This window comes from Pelodiscus sinensis, chromosome 2 (genome assembly GCF_049634645.1).
Source record: "Pelodiscus sinensis isolate JC-2024 chromosome 2, ASM4963464v1, whole genome shotgun sequence".
NCBI lineage: Eukaryota > Metazoa > Chordata > Testudines > Trionychidae > Pelodiscus > Pelodiscus sinensis.
The window spans coordinates 163,363,043-163,387,834 of record NC_134712.1 but is presented as its reverse complement, the minus strand read 5'-3'; the positions used below and the strand labels follow the sequence as shown (position 1 = coordinate 163,387,834).

Genomic DNA, 24,792 nt, shown 5'->3' with positions numbered 1-24,792 from the left:
CTTAAATGTTGCCTGTATTCATTCCTACAACCTTTCCTTTTTGTTTAAATTTTGTTCTCTGACACCATCCCTTGTCCTCTACATTCATGCACACCTCTCTGAAATGGTGACAGCAGAGGGGCTTTACTTCTCTTCTTCATTAATTCCAGCTACTCCAAAAGTGTGTGACGGCTTCACGGCATACAGCAGTTTTGAAAACGCTCTCATTCTCCTTCCAGTTGTGATTTAGGCTATCCACACACTACATCTTAGGTCAGTATAACTTATGCTGCTCAGGAGTATGGAAAAGCCACCGGCCTTAGCAACATAAGATACACCAACCTAAGTAGCAGTGTTGACAGTGCTTCTTCCAAAGACATAGCCAGTAGTGCCCCTTGCTCTCTCCAATCCGCTCAGAGTGTATGCACTAGCAGCACTGTAATTGCATAGGTGCACCAATATAAGCACTATATATTTGCCATGCCTACTTAAAGAGTACACTTCCAGACAGGAGGTGAGACACAGCTGATGTCAGCAGAAATGCTGATTGCTGTCCACTACTAGGGAAATCACTATAGGGTCATAACTAGGGTTGCCAGGTGTCCGGTATTGTACCGGACAGTCCAATATTTGCACGTTCTGTCCGGCAAAAAAAATCAGAAAATACCAGTTGAGTGTGAGGAGGAGGGGAGACCTCCTCACTTGTGCATCGCCGGGAGCCTGCGCGGGACAGACAGCAAGTGCCCAGGTAAGTCCCGCTCCCCACCGGCCAATTTGCTCACCCCCCCTTTCCCAGGCGTCCGTTTCTCCTTCACTTCCCCTCCTGAACTTCCCCGGTCAGCCCCCCTTCCCCTACCCCCAGCTCTGCTTCCTGCTAGCCCGTTCCTCTTCCTGATCTCCCCGGGCAGTGCTGCTGCACCCTCCCCCCTGCCAGCTCTGCTTCCCGCCCCCCCTTCCTCCCCGCCAGCGCCACCGCCCCACCCCACCGCCAGCTGTGCTTCCCGCTCCCCCTTCCTCCCAGGCAGCCCCCGAACCTCCCTCTCCCCCGCTCTGCTTCCCGCTGGCGCATCCCCCGGCTGCTCTCTCGGCCACTAGCAACAGGGCTGCCTTCTCCCCCTGCCTATGTGCTCCTATCAGCCCTGCCACACTCGGGCTGTGTCTACACTGGTGAGATCTTGCGCAAAAGCAGCCACTTTTGCGCAAAAACATGCTGCCTGTCTGCTCTGGCTGTGAGTTCTTGCGCAAGAACACTGACGTTCTAATGTATGAAATCAGTGCTTCTTGCACAAAGACTCTGATGCTCCCGCTCAGGAATAAGCCCTCTTGCACAACTGTTCTTGCGCAAGAGGCAAGTGTAGACAGGCAACATGAATTACTTGCGCAAGAAAGCCTTATGGTTAAAATGGCCAGTGGAGCTTTCTTGTGCAAGAGAGCATCCACACTGGCATGGATGCTGTTGCGCAAAAGCACATGCCAGTGTAGACGCGCTCTTGCGCAAATACTTTAACGCAAAAACTCTTGCGTTAAAAGTATTTGTGCAAAATCTTGCCAATGTAGACATAGCCTCAGAGTGGAGAGGAGCATTCAGCCTCTACAGCTCCATCCTGGTCCCAGAACAGCTCTGAACCTCAGCGGAAATCGCACTGGGATGGGGTAGGGGCAGAGGGAAGCTGAGCCCCAGCAGGAGCCGCATCTTGGAGGGGGTGGTAGTGAGGGAAGCCACAGGACAGCATAAAGGAAGCTTGAGACCTGGCAGAGGCTGCATGAGGTGGGGGTTGGGGAGTGAAGGGAAAGAAACCTGCCTTAGTAACTCGCATAGGGCCCTATAAATTGTACCTGCCCTTCAAGTATTAGTATGTGCTGCCACCAACTATGACCTTAAGTTAAGCAGAGGCCAATCTGCTTAGCACCGTCAATCAAGGCACTGACACTTATTAGTGTGGCACATCATTTTATAAATGGTACTGTTGTGGTGATATTCATTCACACTGGAAATTCTCAGGGTAACATCTGGTTCCACTGAAGTCAATGGGAGTTTCCCCAGTTTTCACACTCCAAGCAAGCATGCACTAGGCTCACTGTAAACTTTGAGAAGGGTTTTGTTAAGGGTGTTTTTTCTCTGTTTGTTCAAAGTCCCATTTATGGATCTAGAGCATGTCCCAGAAAAGTGCAGTCAGCTTCTAGCAACTTTGCTGACAGTCTAGTTATAATGCAAAGTTTCATTAAGAACAGTATATTCACACACTAAAACCCATGAACTAGCACTCCTTTACCTAACACTCTCCCTCAAAGCTTCATTATTCTAGATTTCAGTGGTTTTCAACCAAGGTACATGCAGCCCAGGGGTACTCAGAGGTTTTCCAGGGGGTATATCAACTCATCTAGATACTTGCTTAGTTTTTTAAAAAGCCATATAAAAGCCCTACTGAAGTCAGTAGAAACTAAAATTTCATTCGACAATGACTTGTTTATACTGCTGTATATACTATGCACTGAAATGTAAGTAAAATATTTATAGTCCAATTGATTTACTTTATAGTGATATGGTAAAAATGAGAATGTAAGCAATTTTTCAGTAACACTGTGACACTTTTGTATTTTTATGTCTGATTCTGTAAGCAAGCAATTTTTAAGTGAGGTGAAACTTGAGCAGACGCAAGACAAATCAGCCTCCTGAAAGGGGTACAGCAGCTTGGGAAGACTAAGCCACTACTCTACATACCCTATCTAATGTATGCAAATCTGTTAGATAAATGCTCAATATCAGTAACAGCCATGCTGAAGTGAAGTGCTCAGGAGATTTTGCCATCTGATGCCTCTCCCCATCCCTTCCCACATCTCATTCTTCACTTTGATCAAATGGAGCCTCAGACACAGTCTCAGTGTTCTGTATATTGACATAGCTTTAATTTTATCTCTGTGACGAGTTCTAATAGAATTGATGTTTGGACAAAGCAAGTCAAAACGTTTTGATTAAGGATGTTAAATTGCGGTTAATCAAGTAGTCAATGGAATTTCCATCGACTACTCGACTAGTCGATAGGCACTTCCACTGGGGCTCTTGTACATTTCAAAGGAGAAATACAGAACATCACGTGCAGCCCGGGGCCAGCAGGAGGTCCCGCTGACTCCCAGCCCCTGGGTGCTTTCTTTGAAATGTACAAGAGTCTCCAACAGGGACTCCGTGCTGCTCTGCATGCCGTGCGGAGCCCAAGGTCAGCTGGGGACCCCACAGCAGACCCCGGGTTCCACGCGGCATTTCCCCACAAACCTGGAGCATTTCCCCAGCTGACCCCAGGCTCCACGGCTACCCCTCTGAAATGCGGAGGCGGCGTTTCAAAGGGGCAGCCGCCGCACAGCTGAGCCCGGGATCAGCTGTGCGGCGGCTGCTGCTTTGAAATGCTGCCTCGGCATTTCAAAGGGGCAGCGCCATGAAGCCCAGGGCCAGCTGGGGAGTCCCCAGCTGACCGTGGGTTCTGGGGAAATGCCACACGGAACCCAGGGTTAGCTGGGGAGTCTCCAGCTGGCCCTGGGCTCCACAGCACTTTGGCATTTTAAAGGGACAGCGCTGCTGCACACAGCTGAGCCAGGGATCACCTGTGCCGCGGCTGCCCTTTTGAAATGCCGCCTTGGGATTTCAAAGCAGCAGTGCCGCACAGCTGATCCCTGGCTCTGCTGTGTGGCGCTGCCACTTTGGAGTACCCTTCCTTTCCCTTTGCTGACTCTCATAAAGGCAGCAAGGCAGGGGGGTGGGGTGGGGGAAAATTGACTAGTTCTTAACATCCTTAGTTTCAATACTCTTAATCTTAATGATGTAATAATGTAAGGCTTGATCCTGCAGACCTCTTCATGCATGAATGTTCCTCTCGCTTCCTTGCCTTCTGCAAGTTTCCCCACTGGACAAACGATTGGACTCCTAGATTTTACATTCTTTTCTAATCAATGTTTTGAGTACCACGTACATAGTCTACTGCAAAGATTAACCATGTGGGTGGGAATAGAAAAGGATGACGGAATGCTATTAGTACCACCTTGAACACTGAACTTATTGCAGCACAGAAAAGGCTACAGGAGCCACTGAATATTTTTTATTGGAGGATTATGAGCATCGCCGTGACAATCACTAGCCTAATGTGGCAGTAACTGGGTTGATTTAAGGTCAAAGACAGGAAGGAAAGGGAACTCAGAGGGGAAGTTCAGGTCAGCTGTGCAGAGGACAGTGACTGCATAGAAAGTTCCTGCTACAGGATGCCTGTGCATACTGAATGCATAAAAGTGTAGAGGCATATAATATACGTGTGGTGAAACGAAAAGATCCCAGGCAACTTTCTGATCATGAGGTGACAGAAAAAGGCTTAATAGTGTGGCACAATGGAGCAGAGAAGGGTAATACAAATGTCATGGGCAACAACATTCAGACTACAAATCTTAAAAAGCTCATACATTCATACAAAACATTGCAACTCTTTACTTTGCCACCTAAATTTACATTTCTTCTCTCCTGTTCTCATTTACATTATGTAGACTGCGTGACTGCACTACTTTAGATCTCAGTTGTTTTGTCAGCATTCTGATCCCTTTACATGTATTCAGTTCCAGTTTTGTTCTCAAAATGAGACCTGCTATTTATTTCTGTAAATGCATTCCGTAAATGTAAATTTGGGTGAGAAACAGAATAGTTTGGCATAATGGCTATACAAGTTCAGCATAACTATTTCCCTTGGGAGATAAATTAGGTTTTTTCTTCTGCTTCCCAGAATTCACAATTATATTAATTATAGATAAACAAGGATACAAACTACAGAAATCATTTTAGAAGTTTTCTGATATTTTGCAATAGCAGGCAGTATGTTCAGCACTATGTGCACGTCTTATTGATACATTCAGTTCTTCTGACAATTCACAGGACTCTTAACTAATCACTTTTGTATCTTTATATATATATATATATATCATGCATGTTCAAAATGTCAAGAAGAAGATGATCACATGGCTAAAAGTCACTTGACCCCCAGATCTGTCAAAGGCTTCCTGTGAGACTTGGGGCAAGTCACTTGATCTCTCCTTGCATTAATTCTCCATTTGTAAAAATGGGGATATTGTTCTCTTTTCTCAACTTCTGACTTTCCTATTTAGATGGCAAGTTCTTCAGAGTAAAGATTTTTCTAAGTGTTTGTATAGCATCTCAGTACATTTGGTTTTGATCTAAGCACTACTGCATAATAAATAATATTATACAAATACCCACACAGGATACATACAATTTACCAGATTCTCACAAGCAGATGTCTTCAGCATAAACACTCTCATGACATGAACATACTGACCCTGGAAGCCTTTTATTTTAGAAAACGTGTGGGATCCAAATCAACTGCCTTGGACCTTGAGCTGAACACCATTCTGCTTTGAGATCTCAAATACGCCAACGACATTGCCTTGTTGGTTCAGTTTGGTGAATCGCTGCTGCTGAAGGCTAGCTAACAAGATCAGGAAAAGAGCAATATACACTGACATGGTTATTAATCCAGATAAAGCTAAGTCTCTGCCCATTTACCATCAAGCAGTCTTCAGTCCCAGATGACAGCTAGCTCAGCATTACCCTGTCCGGATGGAACACTGAGCAGATGGCAAGTGACAAATACTTCAGCAGTGCCATAGGCAGTAATGGAGGGTTCATGAAAGATATGGGCATTCGTGTAGCAGCAGCTTCTGCCATGTTTTGGTCCTTTAGCAGCATCTAGGGGAGACATTGTGACATCAGGCTTGCTAGGAAACTGCAAATCTAAACCAGTTACACCAAACTCAGATAGGTGACATTTTTAAAATTCCAGTTCACTCTACCTTGTTTATGTTCTTCATTTACTTTGTATTTCTCTCTACTTGCACAACAAATAAAGTCAGCTTTGCTTTTGTTTATGGTTTGTTTCACTTTGGTGTTCTCATTGCCACACAATTTCAGTTTCAAAGAGTTCAAACCAAAGCTTATATAATTATTAGCAATTTTTCCCCTTCCTATCTAAGAGAAAACTATTATCATGTGGCTACTGGTTTAGTAAAAGCTTGGCTTTTTTTCTGAATCTAAACTTTGGGTCAACGATGAGGTGACAGAGTTGGGCCTCATTATTCCAGCTTTAAAGCAGTTACAATAGCTTATACTAGACTAATGAGGTAGTAAGTGAAGCCATTCATTTTAACAACAAAAATGTCAGTAAATTCAAATACTAAGGGTCTCTCAACAAAAATAATGCAGCCATATTAAATATATTGTCGCCGCTGTAATGAGCAGTGGTAGATTTGGGGGCTTGCTCATTTGCTATCAGAAGAGAAATCAGAAATATAGGGTGAAGGTTTTTTACCTCGTCTAATTTGCTCATTTACAAAGTACACTCAAGTACTATTGAAAAGGAACAGAGGCAGAAACTTCAGCTAAAATATCAAGTCAACAAAAGCAGAAACTTCAGCTAAAATATCACGTCAAGTCTTTAATAAGCAGCAGCTCCCTTGACCCCTGTCTCCCGGGAACGCTTACTTAACACATTTGATTTTTCCTGAGGCTATGTTTACAGTGCATATACTGGCAAAGCCCCTAGTATGGATGCAAGGTATACCAGCAACGGCAGAGTTTGGCCAGCATAATTGCACGGCCAGCATAACTGCATCTACAATAGGAGCTTTTTGCTGGTACGTTTATGCTGATCAGAGATGAAATCTCTTCACATCCTTCATTGACACAGCTATGCCAGGAGAAGCTTGTATTGTAGCAGCCTGGGGAGGGGGGGGGGGGTCACCAAAGAACCCCTAGGAAAACCTGCATGCAACAAGCACAAAGCCTCAAAAAGATGAGCCTAAAGCATAGGCAACTGATGACAGCAGGGGGAAGGAGTGCAGAGGGCCACCCATAGGAATCGGGAGGAGGCATGAGGGGGCACCCCATTTAGCGATTAAAATGTCTGCAAGGGCATGAGAGTGAAGGGGTGCATCTTCCAAGTGCTCCCATGAGTTACCTATGGCTGAAGAATAACTCTCCTTTTGTGTGGACATTAGGTAACACAAAGAAACCTCAGGAAAGATTGGAGTGCCCATCCGAAGGAGAACGCTTTAATCCTGCACAATTGGTTTATTAACTGTGGTTACAATATGAGAAGCTTTTACTCTTTCTATAGAAAGTTTCATACTGTGATTATCCATCAGTGACTCATAACATTAACATCTGTTGCTAAAACAATATTTATCCCTTTTATAAAAAAAGAAATGGATACAACTCTTATCACAATGCAACTAAGCACTTCTGACACAAATTTTTAATTATTCCACTTCTACTAAGGCTGCCAAAAATAGTATTTGTCATCTAATTTTTGTGGAAAAAACAACACAAAAAAATTAGAGTTAAAAAAATGGAACATCCTAAAACAAAAAAAAAGCCAAAGAAAAGTCAGCAAATAAAAACTAAATAAAAGGTAAGAGACCCAAATTCTGCTCACACTGAATGAATATACTGGCTATATTCCCATGGGTTTCAATGGGAACAGGATGTGGCCTGACAGACATACCTTGCATCATACCTTGATGCGTTCCAGACATAGGTTATGGCAGGCAATCCATGAAGACAAGTTACAAAGGCAGTATTCTCTACTGAGAAAATTCTGCTACTATTAAAAAAAAAATCAATCCCAGGAAATGATAGCAAGAGCCCCTTAGTAGCAACTGAGTATATAGCAAGAAAGAAATTTAATAACATTTCAAAAATGCTATATGTACTATCTATAATGTAGCTGAGTGAATGTTGCTGAAGAAAACTGAACTTTTCAATTTGCTAAGTTTTTAAGGATGCAAACTTAATGATGCATTATCACCGCTATTTGCATTCATCACTTGTCTGTGTAAAATCTTCTATTCACAGATAGATTCATATACATATCAGCATGTAAAAGATGTTTTTAAAACATCATTTTCCACTTACAGAAATAGACCAAAGTAATCAGACTTGGATATCTAAAGGTGGGCGTTAGGTCTGGGTTGTGGTGGAGATGAACAAGCCATGTGAGGACACAGTGGGGAGGTATAAGATGATCTCTTTGATGTTAACATTTGTTTGACCCTTGGTCCAAAACAACACAGTAAACTTCCGATAATCTGGCACCTTTAGGACTCAGGGGGTGCCAGACTATCAGAAAGGGGGGGCTATGAGGGTCTGGGGTGGGGTTAGGGGGATGCCACCCCAGAACCTTCATAGCCCCCCTTGCAATAGTCCGGATCTGCCCCAGGCATCCCCGATTCAGCCGCTGCTGGTCACTTTCAGCAGCGGCTGATTCCGGGAAGCCCGGGAAGCTGGAATTTGCAGTATTCACAGAAAGTCCTATGGTCAGTATAGTAAAACTCTATTGGTCTGGCATCCAATGCTCTGGCACTCCTGATGGTCCGACACCATTGGGAACCCAGAAGTGCTCAGGGCAGCTGGACAATTGGAGCTGCTCTGCCTCGGGCTTCCCGGAATCAGCCGCTGGTCAGTTTCAGCAGTGGCTGAATCGGGGACGCCTGAGGCAGAGCAGCTGGGGTGCTGGCGGGTTGGTCCCGTAGCGCCGCCCCTCGGCGCTGCAGGACCAACCCAGCAACACCCCAACTGCTCTGTCCCAGGCATCCCCAAGAGCAGCTGGGGTGCTGCTGGGTTGGTCCCACAGCCCTGAGGGGCGGCGCTACGGGACCAACCCGCCAGCACCCCAGCTGCTCTGCCCCCGGCATTCCTGATTCAGCTGCTGGTCAGTTTCAGCAGCGGCTGAATCGGAGAAGCCAGGCGCCGAGCAGCTCCAATTGTCCGGCTTCCCCGAATACTTCCGGGTTCCCGATGGTGCTGGACCATCAGGAGTGCCGGAGCACTGGATGCCGGACCAATGGAGTTTTACTATACTGATCATAGGACCTTCTGTGAACATGGGATTTGGAATAGTAAGACTCATCTATGGCATTAGGGCTAGGTGGCTGCATGCAGAGTAAAATGCTTTCTTGCTGATTTTGTGTTGGATGAGATCTGCCACTACATTTTTTTTAATGTTTTGTTTTGACTGGACTTCATCTTGCATAACTGCCAAGGAAGTTTATCCTCTTGGATAGGTTACTTTGAGTTGTTAAACAGAGATAAATTTTCACTAGCAATTAAAAAAAAATCTGGATTAAGTTGTCAATCAACAATGTTGTTAGCAATATCCCTGTGATTAGATCCACACCTAATAAGCTTATTACATTTGGAAGCCTGTAGAAGGATTACCAAGAGTACTTGTTTTTCAGTGAATAGGGGCAGGAATTACATTTCTATTAGGTTTTGCTCTAAACGTAACTGAGATCAAATGCAATGTTTTACTACCCAAAAACTTGCATGAAGCCTGGGCAAACAAGTCTTCACACATACAAGCTGAAAAGAGATCACAAATACAAGTGTAAGTTGGACTGGGAAGATAGAAGGCTTAGTGATTTTTGGAACCCAAGACTTCCAAGCCTGAACCAGTCACCTAATATGTTTCTTCCTGTGTAACAAATGATTGCATTTTCTTTTTTATATTCAGCTCCTACTTTATTTGGGATGGATTCACATTTACAAATACATACAAATTGCATTCAGGTTGGTTTCAAACAGAAGCCAAAATTTAGGTTTGATATCTGAATATGGAAAACAATTTTTTATATTGTTTTCCATATTCAGATATCAAACCTCATTGTTTACTTCTATCTGAAACCTGTATACAGTTTGTATCAGTGGTTCAGCTAACATGAGGTATTGTAGCCCAGGCTCTAGGACCCTGCAAGGTAAGAGGGTCCCAGAGCTCAAGTTGCACCCAGAGTCCAGAATTCTACACAGCAATGAAACAAGACAATCTGAGGGCACGCCTTCACTCGCCATGCTGGAGATCATGATCATTTAATTTAGCAGGTCTAGTTAAGACCCATAAATCAAACACAGAGGCAACTCTAGCTGGCGCCTATACTCCTTGCGAGAAGTAAGGGAAACCGACAGGAACCTCCCTCTATAACAGTGGTTCCCAACATTTTTGGCATCGTGCCCCCCTTTTTGATTTTTGAAAAACCCTCGCGCCCCCCCCCCCCACAGCAGCAATAACAGAGGCATCAGTGTGGCAGGGGAGTGGGCTGTACAGTAAATCGGCTACCAGCTATTCCCCTTGTGGAAGTGGTTTACCTACAGTGCAAGGAAAGCTCTTTCCATGGCCATACTTTCACTTTAAAGCACTGCGTTTTAATGTTTTAAGTGTAGACTTAGCCTATGTATTTGCATACTTGCCTGACACAAAGGCTCCGAGAACAATTCAACATGGAACTATATAGCTCACAAAGGATTTGAAAGAGAACTTTAAGAGTGAGCCACAATAATGCATTGTGAAATACTGCGCTCTCCCTGTTTTGGGGCCTGTTAAGAATTGTGTGGTACTTATATTCCTAGATGTACAATAACACCGTTAGTGCACCTATTGCTTTTATAGTTTTCTGTACATTTATGAGTATAACATTGTCCCTGACCGTACGAGTTGTATCTTACTGTACAGTAACAAGTGGGGGCTTTCAGAACAGCTAGGTACTCTGCAGCATATAATTGTTGACTAATAAAGAAGAATTATTTTCTTAATAATAGAATTTTATAGAGTATCAAAACCAGCACAAAGGAAAATCTGTGCAATTTAAAAGCAAATGCATAAAAATTTCATAAGTTAACGGAAAAGAATTCATGAAGGCAATAGGACAGGTGTGTCCATTTTAGCTTCACATTCAGCTACCAAGACTTGCACAAGTCAGCGTATGTGAAACTGTCATTCTCCTTAATGCTCACTGGTATGGTGTGGGAGGGTTAAGGATGTAGTCTCTTGAAGCCAGATGGAAGGTTGAGGGGGTGCACAGGGAGATGCTGTAGCAGTGTTCTCTAGTAACTGCAGAGGGAGGCAAGCCTATGATTGTTGATACTGCAAGTCCACAAGTGTGTGCAAGAACTGTGTTTGCCGCCAAAGAAACCCTCATTATGTCCTGGTGCATCTCCCTCTACTTCTCCTCCTTGGTCTCCAAACACTGTTTAATGTTCGTCCTCTAGGTCTCAGACTCATAGACTTTAAGGTCAGAAGGGACCATTATGATCATCTAGTCTGACCCCCTGCAAAGTGCAGGCCACAGAATCTCACCCACCCCTCTTAGAATAATCCTCTCACCTATGTCTCAGATTTTGAAGCCTTCAAATACTTTGAAGGCCCCAAGATGCAGCTGTGATCTGTGCCTCATGCTACAGAGGAAGGCGAAAAACCTCCAGGGTCTCTGCCAATCTACCCTGGAGGAAAATTCCTTCCCGACCCCAAATATGGCGATCAGCTAAACCCTGAGCATGTGGGCAAGACTCACCAGCCAGACACCCAGAAAGTTCTCTATAGTAACTCCTATCATCTCTCCACTGACCTATTTCCCACTGATAATGAATTGTCAATTAGTTACCAAGATCATGTTCTCAAACCACCCCCTTATCATAGAATCATAGAACTGGAACAGACATCAGAAGGTCATCAAGTCCAGCCCCCTGCTCTAGGCAGGACCAATCCCATCTAAATCAACCCAGACAGGGCTTTGTCAAGCCGGGACTTAAACACCTCTAGGGATGGAGACTCCACTACTTCCCTAGGTAACCCATTCCAGTGCTTCACCACTCTCCTAGTGAAAATTTTTTTCCTAATATCTAACCTGGACCTCTCCCACCACAGCTTGAGACCATTGCTCCTTGTTCTGCCATCCGTCACTACTGAGAACATCCTTTCTCCATCCTCTTTGGAACCTCCCTTCTGGAAGTTGAAGGCTGCTATCAAATCCCCCCTCACTCTTCGCTTCTGCAGACTAAACAGACCCATCTCCCTCAGCCTCTCCTCATAGGTCATATTCTCCAGCCCCCTAATCATTTTGGTTGCCCTCCGCTGGACCCTCTCCAATGCGTCCACATCCTTTTTTAGTGCGGGCCCAGAACTGAACACAATACTGAACAGATGTGGCCTCACCAATGCCGAATAAAGGGGAATAATGACATCTCTGGATCTGCTGGCAATGCTCCTCTTAATGCAACCTAATATGCCATTAGCCTTCTTGGCTACAAGGGCACACTGTTGACTCATATTCAGCTTCTCATCCACTGTAACCCCCAGGTCCTTTTCTGCAGAACTACTACTTAGCTGGTTGGCCCCCAGCTTGTAACTATGCTTGGGAATCTTCCGTCTCAAGTGCAGGACTCTGCACTTGTCCTTGTTGAACCTCATCAGATTACTTGTGGCCCAATCCTCCAATTTGTCTAAGTCACTCTGGACCCTATCTCTGCCCTCCAGCATATCTACCTCTCCCCCTAGCTTAGTGTCATCTGCAAACTTGCTGAGGGTGCAATCCATCCCCTCATCCAGGTCATTAATAAAGATATTGAACAAAACCGGTCCTAGAACCGAACCTTGGGGCACTCCGCTAGAAGTGGTCTGCATCATGGTCTGATGCAGAACTGGACTGCAGGATGTCATTGAACACATCCTCTTGAGTTCTCCTCTTTCACCTTCTTGTTTGGTTCAGGCGTTCAGTAGGTGGGGAAGGGGAATCCTTCAAGGCCACAGTGGCAGATAACACACACCAAGAAACTGTTGTCTGCACAGTCACAATGGAAAGTGATAGTTAATATTCAGAACTCTTTTGTTCTAACGTTTTAGGCAAGAGTTGATTATTGACACTTCTGCTTTGCAATGCTTGTGCCCAGTGCCATTCACAGCACCAGTGGTGAGCATGGCCTGCCAAAAAAGGAGGGAAATGACGAGGGAATTGTTTGGTTGCACAAAGCTATGAGTATAGCGTAAGACCACTGAATCTTCGCTAGGGATGCAAACGTGTACTCATATACATAGTTAACCGATGAGCCTGAGCTCACTGGTTAATGTGCACGGTTACACACATAGCCCACTCCCCTTCCACACTGCTGCCTCTGTATCAGAGGCAGCAGAGAGGGGGGAGGACAGGCGGGAGCGGATACGCTCAGGGAGCCAGTTTTCAAGCCAACTCCCCACGTGTACCAGCTCCCACAGAGACAACTCCATTCCTCTACTTCCGCTGCTGCCTCTGGTACAGAGGCAGCAACATGGGGCAGGAGCAGTCCCACCTGCATATTAACATTTAACCACTGACACTTCCAGTGGTTACACATTTACCTAAAGAAACGCATTTTAATATCCCTAATCTTGGCACCATTTTTCACAGGAAGTGGTGATTCTAGCTGGTATCTCTTCCTGACACTTGGCCCAGATCCATTATAGGCTTCCCTGATACACTTGCTGCAGTGACTTCACTTTCACACAGCAGTGCTGCTGACTCCTGTCATATCCCTTCGCCTGCACTCCCGGTGCAACCTACTCATAAAATGCTGATGTTTTTATGACTGATTCATAGCTGTGCTTACATGGCCTCTTCTTCTCCCCACAAGCCCAGGAGAATCCATATTTCCTGTCTACCCAAGCTAGAAAGCATGTAGCCAGCATGGTCATAGGCAGCTGCATACAAGACTAGAGAACTTTTCAGTAAGCTTACCAAGCTGGATAATAAGAAAAAGGCATATTAAACATGTACAGGGCTTTAAAGGGGTGGGAGGCTTTCCAGTTTCTGTGACCCTTTGTCAGGGCTGTTCCCTACTCTGGCACTCCAAGTGCAGAAGGTGAGGGCCTGCAAGAGAGCTTAAAAACTTTGCCTCTATGGACACTGGTTATCAAAACTACCCAGAGTCACAAATTTCCCGGCTCTAAGAAATAAACAAACAAGCTGCCACCATCAAGTGATTTTATCCCTAAAACCAGGGGTGAACACTTGAACCCACACCCAAGAATACCCCAAGCTCTTTTGCCCCAAAAGAGCTTGAAAGAAATACAAGAGAAAAACAAGCTGCAGTCTCTAGTAGCTGACACAAGAATCAAATCGTCACCTTAAAAAAGTGATGTTATTTTTAAAAACAAAAATTAAACGTGATTAAGGCATACTTGGTTTCTAAATGTTACAGAGCAACTAAGCAAAATAAATTAAAACACAGAGAAAAGTCTCTGGGCACAGTGGTTGATGGTAAATGGGGAGGGGAGGCACAGATTCACACAAAGCAGTTCAAACCAAACCACAAAATAAAGAAAAATTACCTAGAACGCAACTAGATTCACTTTCGCCCTTATATACTTTCACTTTTCTCTTTGCTCAGTCCACTCCCATGCCCCAAATTCCTTGGAGACATAGTAGTCCTGCCTGGGTTTAAATCGTTCTGTGTCCCTCAACTCCTGGTTTCTCTCTCCCACACAGAGAAAGCACGCAAGAAATCTATATCCAATTCAGATTTCAACACTATCTCAGTTGGTTCTCCTGGCTCCCTGGCCAACACCTTTGCTAGCTACCTGAGCTTAACCCCTTAGTCACCGGGTGCTGGTCAGCACTCCTCCTGTCCATTACACCCCTAGACAGTGGAATTCACAAGTGAGACCAGAGCAGCCAGTGCTGGCCATTGCAGAACAGTTGCCCAAGGCCTATTAGGGTCCACATAAGAAAATGGAGCATCCACACTTGCTCTACATCAGTCTTGGTAATGTGCACTTTGGCTCAACTCTGCTCAGTTAGCTGGAGTTACAAGCCAGCATAACAAGGCACTTACATTGTTGAGAAATAAATTCAATTCAGACACCTGCACAACTAGGTTGAAGCAAGGTGGCTTACGGCAACCTAACTTTGTTGTTCAGACCAGCCCTAAATCTTGTGGATTGATGGAACAGTAGTTAGGTTGCTGACTGCTGCTTCCTCCTGCTCTCTTTCCCTTAAATTCAATGCAGAACTTTATAGTTCCTGTGTACAGAAAGAACGGTACTGCCATATATTGTAAAACACTATTTGTTCTCTCTTGTGGCTTGCTTGTGACTTACAGGTGACCTTGCTTTAACAGAACAAAGCACTAGCTTCAAATGGAGGGGGAAGGGGTAACACTTACCTGCAATAAATGGACATTTCAGCTTTACAGACAGTTACTTTGCAATATTCTTTTAAACCTGAAACAGCTTTGGCTCATTTAACTAGAGACAACGTGATTCTGGACACTGGCGAAATAACTATAACATCAATGCAGCCCATATACACTTAAGTTTTAAGACTTACTTAAAATAATCATTTTGATAAAACCTGAAAGCCTGCTCAAGTTGATGAAAGGGTAAGGAGACCATCAAAGAATACATCCTCTTCTAAGTAACCCAAATCCAAGCCTCAACTACCACCCCAAAGCTGCTGTGGGTCTGATGCACAAAGAACACGGGACAGGTTATAAGAGACAGCCTCCACAAATGGCTCACACTCCCCACAGTGATGTGAGGAATAGTTTCATGGAGCACTTTCTGGGCCAGGATACGGAAAGCAAGGAAAAAAGACTCTCTGCTACACAGTGCCTTTCCTTCTGCAGAAGGGATGATAAGGAAGTGGTCACCAGGGAGCTACTCTGGCGGTGTACTTGGGCAATGGAAGAAACATCTCTTGTTCATTCTTCTTGTTTGGCAGAAGTTAGGAAATGACAGAAGTTGTATTGGGGCCTTCTTAAAACTAAATAAACTCCACATTTAAGCTGCACACGAAAGGGCTTTGATAAGTTAAAACAGTAAAGTTAGAATTACCCATGGAAACAAACAGAAACCCACTGCAGATCACACAACACACTGCTCCATATGAGCAATATTTCTGAGTAAGTGGAGCTAGCATACCCTACCACCCAAAGATTCCTAGTACTAATCACGTGCAGGCTTGTCTGACGCACACAGTAGCACACCAACGTTAAGGAGACAAAGGCATGGAACTCTCAAAGTCCACTGTAGTTCAAGTTTAATATTACCAGTCTCCTTGCAGTATCCACGCAGGGAAATCTGGACAAAACACCAAAGATCACCAGTGTGCAGGGAAAGGCTATAAACAAAACAACAGGAGGGAAACAAGGGTGGTACACACTATAGAAGGTCCAAGGTCTTTCTGAAAAAAGAAAACATGCTTTTTATTAGGGATGTAAGAGGTTGACTGGTAAACCTCACCTCTGTCCATGGTGGGCCTGGTTACAGGCTGACTTGGGTGCCTGCTGCAGAGCCTGATGGCCCCACTCCAGGGAGGCTTCGATGTGGGCTCTTAAACAAGCTTTATGCTGCAGAGCCTGCAGCACATGTAACCGCTATGGCTTTTATCAGTTCCATGGATACATTTATTAAAAAAAAAAAATTAATGGAGATTGCCTATCTCCTAGTACTGGAAGGGACCTTGAAAGGTCATTGAGTCCAGTCCCCTGCCTTAACAAAAGGACCAAGTTCCATCCCTGACAAATTTTTGCCCCAAGTCCCTAAATGGCCTCTGCAAGGATTGAACTCACAACTCTGTGTTCAGAAGGCCAAGGCTCAAACCACTGAGCTATCCTTCCCCCCTGCATTTTTACCTCTCTACTTTTTAAATGATTTTACAAAGTGTAATGTGTGTTATCTGATGAGAGCCCCATGCATTTGCTGTAACAGGCTTGCACAACTATGTATACACTCCACGCTGCACCACGTAGCTGGGCTGAAGAATCAAGTTTTAGTTTTTAAAAGAGTGTCTAGGCCCCTGGTTGCACATGTAACTTTCCAAATGTGAAACAAATGTAAATCAAAGAAATACTGTCTGCAGAGGCAGTCTCACAAAGACACTGGAGAGCCATTAAATGCTTTCCCCCACCCATTCATTGTAATGAGCAGAGGTGAGCACTAATTTTTGCCAGGGGCCACTTAATAAATTTTGGTCTGTGGTCATGGGCCAGCCTCACCCTAGAAGGCCCGAGTGGAAGGGGCAGAGCTCGGGGCTACCCTCCCCCCAGAGCTGTATGGACCAGAGGCTTTGAACTAAAAACACAGCAGAGGAATCACAGCTCCACTGCTACCATGTGTGTTGCCAGGCAGCTGCCTGGGATTGCTGGGGTTAAAGGGCTCACAGCTCTGGTTCCTGCTGGGGAAGCACCACAATAGGGAGCTGTGAGCCATTTTAATAGAATCCTGCTGCCTGAGCCGCTGCCTGGAAATTCAGTGACATGGGCAGCAAGATAGAAATAGAAAGCAGCCAGATGCAGTCCATAGGCTGGATCAAAATGTTAGGCAAGTCAGATCTGGCCCTGAGGCCACATCTTGCACAGCCCTGCAAGAGAGCATGAACTGATGCTAGCTACTGACATTTTAAACATCATAATTTGCCATGCCTTCATTGCCAAAATACATGTGTTTTCCATTATAGGATGACTAACACACATTAGGTATCCTGCTATAAAATCCTAGAGGAATTAGGTGAGGTCCAGCTTAGATACTAGGATTTTACAGTGGGATAACCATCATATGTTGGTTATTTCACTGTAAAAAGCCACCACCCTTTTTAACAATGATGATACAGACATTGTTAATTTCATTGCAAATCAATTGAGCACAAACATCCAATTATATCGATGAGCTTACCCATTGCTGTTGAATAAGCGGTGATTATTTATAGGACATGAAAGGAGGAATCTGCTACAGGAGTGATGAGGTAGGAGTTCAACCCTTGCCATGAAAATTCAAAATCCACTTTACTTCTGACCACCCAAAGTGGGCAGGCATCCTCTTTCCATTGCCAAAAAGTTCAATGATTCCCTTGGGTGCCAAAAATCAAACGCTCTCATCACTTTTACAGTTGTCAAAAGCACCAACTACCTCAGCCACACATCAAACCCTCCAGCTTCTCTGTGGTTTTCCTTTCATAGTGTTACAATACATACAACTGCACTGCACGTAAAAATATGGGTGAAACAAAAAAAAAATTATTTAATATGAAAATAACTAATGCAAAGAATACTCTAGTGCAGGGGTCCCCAAACTTTTTGACATGGGAACCAGTAGATCCATTCACGAGCTTATGGAGGACTGGTAACATTCATTTGCATATTCATTAATCAAATGATGACTATTCAGATAAGTTGTTTCTGGTCCTCCCAAAGCCCCAGTGCCAGCGTTAGCAAAGCTTTTGATACAGTCACCCACAATATTCTTGCCAGCAAGTTAAGGGAATATGGATTGGATAAATGGACTGTAAGATGGATAGAAAGCTGGCTAGACCAGGGTTTCCGAAACTTTTTACTCTAGTTGGAACCCGGTTTTTTTTTTCAGTACTGTTTTTTGCAGCCCAAAAACATAAACGCATATAAAAAAAGAATTAAAAATGAATAAATTTTCAGTGTTTCACCCGGCTGCATCCTCCACCCTGCCTGGGCGAGGGCTTGGGGTGCCGGCGCCACATGGGCACTCCAGGAGGTGGGAGCAGGAGCAGACTGGGGGTGGGGTATCTGGCTAGGAGGGAGGGTGCAAGGAGGAGTAGCGTTGCCAGGTGTCCAGTTTTGTACCGGACAGTCCGGTATTTTCTAATTAGGAAAGTTTTATTATTATTAGGTGTATCAGTCTGTAGCTGCGAACTGCCTGGCTGGTGGATGTGCTCACGCTGCCTGAGTGTGTCCACCAGCCAGGCATTTCGCAACTACTCGAGAAGGGGCACGGGGGAGGGGACGCAAACTGGAATCCTCAGGGCTGGACTCACTCGTGTGCCCGGGTCTGCATGTGCCCGGGTCAGTCCTGCTTCCCGCCAGCCGATTTACTCCCCCCCACCCTGCTTCTCCTCCCCATCTCCCGTCCAGCCCTGTTGCCCCTATCCAGCCCTGCTTCTGGCGGCTGGTTTCCCCCCCCCTCCCACCGATCTCCCCTGGCCAGCCCCACTCCCCCCTCGCAGCCGGCCAGTTCTCCCCTGCTTCTCCTCCCAATCTCCCGTGGCCAGCCCTGCTGCCCCCGTCCAGCCCTGCTTCCAGCAGCTGGTTCTCCCATCCTCCTCCTCCCCATCTCTCTCGTCCAGCCCTCCCCTCCCCCCGCCCTGTCCAGCCCTACTTCCGCCAGCCGTTCTCCCCGCCCACTACCTCCCCCGACCAGCACCGCTCCCCCCGACCCCTTCCCAGCTGGCTGATTCTCCCCCACTTCTCCTCCCGATCTCCCCTGGCCAGCCCCGCTGCCCCTGGCCAGCCCTGCTTCCGGAGGCTGGTTCTCCAGTCATCCTTCTCCCAATCTCCTCTGGCCAGCCCTTCCCTCCCCGTCCTGCCCTGCTTCCACCGCCCACCCGCCTGCTGCTCTCTCCACCCCCGCCGATCTCCACCAGACCACCTGCTGCCCCCAACCCTGCTTCCAGGGGGCCGGTTTCCCAAACACACACACACCCCTCCTCCCAGCCCACCCCACTCCTCTCCTGGCAGCCACACTTAGGCCCAGTATTTTTTTCCCAAAGCCCGTAGTTTGGGAAACTGCTCTAGTGACTACAAGTCTCAGGGAGTAGCCATGTTAGTGTGTAACTAAAAAAAGCAAAAAACAACAATGGTCCTCTAGCACTTTAAAGACTAACAAAAATATATAGTATCCTGAGCTTTCGTGGGCACCACCCATTTCTTCAGATGACTATATTACTCACTTCCATAATTAAATTAATAAGAACCTCCATTTTTTATTTACTTATAGCTGTCCTTGACTTTAGCACCGGGGTGCCACGCAAAGCAGGAATCTTAGTCATAAAATACATGCCCAGAGAGAATATGGGACTTTGGCCTGGACCTATCACTCATTAAAATTCACAATCCACAAGTCAGATACAGTAATAAACCCCACTGCTGTCTCACTTTTCTGAGAGGAAAATATTCAGCCTGGTGTTTGTAATCAGCTCGTTAGGGCTCAATCCTGCTCCTAAACTCTACACCTCTCTCAATTTTAAACAAAGTGTGTTTCACTATAGAAGTCCCTAAATATATCTTAAGCAAATTATTATAAGCCATATGTGGCTCTTTTATAGTTAAAACTGTGGCTCCCAGAGCCCATTGTGCACTCTCTTCCCCATTTTCCCTCTTAACAGACTGGTAGGTCTCAGGGCTTCAATGGTGCACAAGTCCCAAGCCCTACCATCGGCCACAGGGCAGAATCCTTGAGTCCCAGACAACTATGTCTTGCTCTTGAGGTTATGAAGATTATTCTATGCAGCTGAGGTCAGTAAATTTGGCCATCGCTGGTACAGAACCATACTACTGGAAGTATTCAAAACCAAAGCAACTTTTGCTAGTGAGGACTAGGGATATAAGCTACTAATTGACTAGTTGCACTCCCCCCTCCTTGCTGCCTCTATCAGAAAGAGGCAACAAGGAGGGGAAAAGGAGAGGGTGCTGGGGGGTTCTGGTACCAGTTCCCCCAGCTCCAGCTCTCTGGGAGGGATCAGGGGGAAGCGGAGTTCCACCTTTCAAATGTACAAGAGTCCCCTGCCTGGTCCCAGGCTCAGTCTTTGAAATGTACAAGAGTTCCTGCTGGGACTCTTGTACATTTCAAAGGCAGCACACCGCATGGCACTTTTGCCTTTGAAATATAGCAGCATCCCAGTGGGCTCTTGATACATTTCAAAGCGGAAGAGCTCTTATCAACTAATTGAACAGTCGATGGAAATTCTATCGACTTGGATTAGTTGATTAATCAAATTTTAACATCCCTAATGAGGACAAGACTGTATATATGGTTTCCAGGTGTATGTTACCCTAAACTACCATGTAAAGTTGACTACTGAATATAGCTGACTATGCACAGCAACTATTTTACAAAATAAATGGTGGCAGATACACATCTAAGGTATGGCTATAGATAGAGTTAAACTGGGATTTTTAAGTTTTAATTACATTTTTACTGTGCCCCTCTGTCTCAGAAACTGGATTATTTAAGGCAATCAATTAATTCTTCAAACACTACTTACCTTTCTAACCAAAACCAACAGTGCCCCAAATACATGCTGCCCTCTGATGTCCAGTATCTGTTTATTAGGAATAGTTCATATAAGTCTTTCTTTTTAGTAACTTTAAACACTCTGCAAATAGGTGCAATAAGGAAAAAAACTTAAAACATACTAAGACAAAATTAATTCAAAAAACAGTTGGAAAACAGTTGGGGAAAAGTTTAAATTAATAATAGATAAAAATATTTGTTTTAATATTTTAGGATAAATAGACTCTTATTTTCCTGCATGTCTGCTTGCTAGTAACAATATTACCTACCCAATTCCCACCCCACAGTAGCTTAAATAAATCTACCCAGCAACAGTACTATCAATGCATTATAATGAAGCATTCAATCCCCTTTACCAAAGCACCAGAATTCTTTTTACAAAGTATTACTTAATATTTATATTATAGTAACACTTCTCAGAATCCAGCTATGATCAGAAACCGTGTGGTACTGTGCACAATGGAGTCCTGCACCATGACTTGGGCTCTCAGATACTACAATGATGGTAAAATACATAAAACAAACAAACAAGGATATCTTAAACACACACAGGGCAAGAAGGTATTTAATAACGTATTTTCAAAATATGACACAATATAAAGCACAGAAAATCAATCCAAAATGGAGATTCACCTGGCAGAATTGGTGGACACACATTTGTGGCTTCAAAGTGTGTATTGGGCATGATGTTCACCTACAATTTCCCACTAAGATATTAGATAAGATATCCACTAAGATATTAGATAAAATATCCAAAGATCTCCAGCTTCTCCTCAAGTGTAGGCCTTCACTAAATGAGAAAATTAAACCAACTAAACTAGAGCTGGTATTTACACCAATTCAGTTAAACCAGTGCAAATGCCTGTGTCAACATTCTTATTACTGTTTAAATCATTTCGCTTATTTCCATTTAGCTCAAATGGCATAGGAATCAATTTGAAATATTCCAAAATAAGAGTGTCCACTCAGGAATTAGCACTGGTTTAACTAAGTGGGGTTAAAAGGAGGAATGTTAAATTGCTGTTAATCAGCTAATCAAGTAGTCAATGGAATTTCCATTGACTACTCAATTAGTTGATAAGGGTGAGAGGGCATTTCCTACATGCCCCCCTCCTCCCCGTGCTGCAGCTCTGCAATTTAAATGTAGTAGGAGCCAGGTTTCTGACTCCTTTGTCCCCCCTCCCCCAGCAGAGATGGTGCTGAGAGGAACCAGCTTTTAAGTTGGCTCCCGCTCCCCCCACCCTTGCTGCCTCTGACATAGGGGGCAGCAAGTAGTCAACTCAACTACCCGATATGCTTATCAGGTAGTCAACTAGTTGACTACTCCCTTACATCACTAGTTAAAAGCATATTTAAACTAACCAACGAAACTTTCTAATACACGCATAACGTGAGGCTTTAGATAAGCTGCACCAGTTTATTAGATGTGATGTGAAATGGATATAGAATGACCAAGCATCTGGTTTTTGATTAATGCCTTGTCAAAAAGGGACTCTGGTGGCTCTGATCAGTAAGGCCCACAGGCTGTTAAAAGTCCACGTGGCAGTGCAGCAGAGATAAGGCAGGCTAGTCTCCACCTGTCCTGACACCGCCTTCACTCAGGAACTGGTCAGTAGGTCTGGCATGTAGGGAGGGGAGCAGAACATACTATCCCCACCCTGAGCACCAACTCTACACTTCTCTTGGCTAGGGATGGGATAGGACCGTGTTGCACCACTTCCCACCACTGCTCCCTGTGAGGGGGGGACCCCCTGCTGCAGGTGCCAGTTCCCCCCACTAATTCCCTGGACCGTGCAGGTCCCCCCAAAGCATGGGGCCCAGGTAAGTTGAGCTCCAGATGCTGGCCCCTTACCCCTCCCCACCCATAGCACTGTGAGTGCATGTGACCCTTTGTGTGTGGGGGGGGGGGGGTAGGAGGAGGGCACAATTGCCACTCCCTCTGTTCCAGCCCAGTGAAAGAGAGTGAGGGTGGGAGAAAGCAAGACACTACGGCTGTGTCTACATTGGCATGCTTTTGCGCAAAAACATGCTGCCTGTCTACACTGGCGGGGAGTTATTGCGCAAGAACACTGACGTTCTAATGTGTGAAATCACAAGAACTATGATGCTCCCGCTCAGGAATAAGCCCTCTTGTGCAACTGTTCCTGCACAAGAGGCCAGTGTAGACAGGCAACATGAATTTCTTGCGCAAGAAAGCACGATGGCTAAAATGACCATTGGAGCTTTCTTGTGCAAGAGTGCATCTACACTGGCACAGATGCTCTTGCAAAAAAGCACATCTCTTGCATTAGAGTATTTTCACAAGATCATACCAATGTAGACGTAGCCTAAGGGAGAGGGAATGTAATAAGCAGGGGGTGAAGCCTCAGGAAAGGGGCGAGGGTATTCGGTTTTGAGCTATTAGAAAGTAAGCAACCCTAAATAGTTATAATTAATCCAGTGTATGCCCTTGTGTGTGCACACTCTTATTTCAGTTGATCTAAAACAATTAGAAACAAGTTTATGTTAAACTGAATAAGCCAATCTTAAACCAAAATAAGCAAGTCTACAAAGGTGCCCACACCAATTCCACTCTGTTTAAAACAATTCAAAATCAAACTAATCGAACTTTGTACCCTAGTTCCACCATGTTCCCCCCTCCTTACCTTCTCAAGGGATGATGCCCATCACAATAACATCTGATTCGGTCTGCCAGCAGCAGAGGGTAATATTTTAGGCCATATATTATTAACCTTTCAAAATCAGAGATAATAACTAAGCTGTCCATCAAAGCAAGATTCTAATTTTTAATGCTGTGCATACCACATATAATTATCTGCAGGGTAATACTCTTTACAAAGATGTAAATAGTAAGAAGAGGTACAATACCAGTGGGAAGCAGACATTCCAGCGGAGCAAACACACGTTCCATAGCAGCTTACTAACTTTCTGCTTTTCAAAACAAAACACAGAAAGCGGGTTAAAAAGAGTCCAAGTTCTGGCCAACCTCCTCAGATGTCAATTAAACCTCTTATTTTACTGGCAGATTCCTGCAAAGGCACAGATCAAGTTTGCCTGGGCGTAGAGCAAATGTGCACACCAACGTGAATATTTATTTTTCGAAACAATAGACAAACAGCTTTAAAAGCGTTTGTTTGCAGGTAACTTTGCAGCACGCGTGGCCAGGCCAGCCCGTTTCTGTTGGGGGAGGGGGATTGATCCACAGGCACAATTTGGCCTTGATACGGACATATCGCCACCCTGCACCAGAGATTAAAGAAGCCAGCGCAGAGAGGGCAGGGACTGAGAAGCATCCTCTTTGCTGAGCTACTAAACTGGGAGAGAGCTTCAAGTTTAGTTCTGATAAAAGTGACGGGGGGGGGGGGGCTCTTTCTCCCCTAGGAGCCTGCACCCCACGGTGGAGGGAATGTGTAGCTCTCCAGTCCCCCCCCCGGGAAGCAAAGAGTGACAAGCAGCCTTTTGGAGGAGACAGCAGCAATAGCCGGGGGGCTGCTCAGCACGTGGGCTTCAGCCTAGGAAGCAGCAGCTGCAGCAGCTGCCCGTGCAGCTCTCTCCCCTCCCCCCACCCGCACGAAGCACGAGACGGGCGCGAGCTGGGAGACCGGCCCTCGCGCCCAGGTACCTGAGGCTTCGTTCCTTTTTGCGGCGGGGGGAGGGGGGGTGGGGGCCTGGCGCGAGGGCGGGCGCGTGCAGGTGGCCAGGGGCGGAGGCGAAGACAGCGGACGGGTGGGGACGAGGGGAAGGAACCGCGATAGCATCGATTGCGACGGGGATCCGTTGCTCTGCGATCGATTTAGAACGGCGGGAGCAGCAGGAAGAGCGGCTGGTGGGAGCGTGCTCAGCCCCTGCAGGCAGGCACAGCGAGAGCAGCGTGTGTGCAGGGGGGGCGACAGGGCAGGGCAGCTGCAGGTGTCCTAAGAGGCTGAGC

General features: G+C 45.5%; 1 protein-coding gene across 3 annotated transcripts in view; it reads right to left on the bottom strand.

The window, feature by feature from the left end:
• The window catches only part of TPK1 (thiamin pyrophosphokinase 1), a 455,370-nt gene extending 430,578 nt beyond the window's left edge, over window positions 1–24,792 (bottom strand). The window contains exons 1-2 of one of the 3 annotated variants that reach the window (XM_075921715.1): window positions 24,487–24,792; window positions 23,733–23,792 (exon numbers count right to left, since the gene is read on the bottom strand). In XM_075921715.1, coding sequence (XP_075777830.1) covers window positions 23,733–23,775 — 43 coding nt within the window. In that variant the 5' untranslated portion in view covers window positions 23,776–23,792; window positions 24,487–24,792. Of the gene's footprint in view, window positions 1–23,732; window positions 23,796–24,486 lie in introns of those variants that run through there. The other 2 variants (XM_006124113.4, XM_075921716.1) reach the window with 2 other exon arrangements.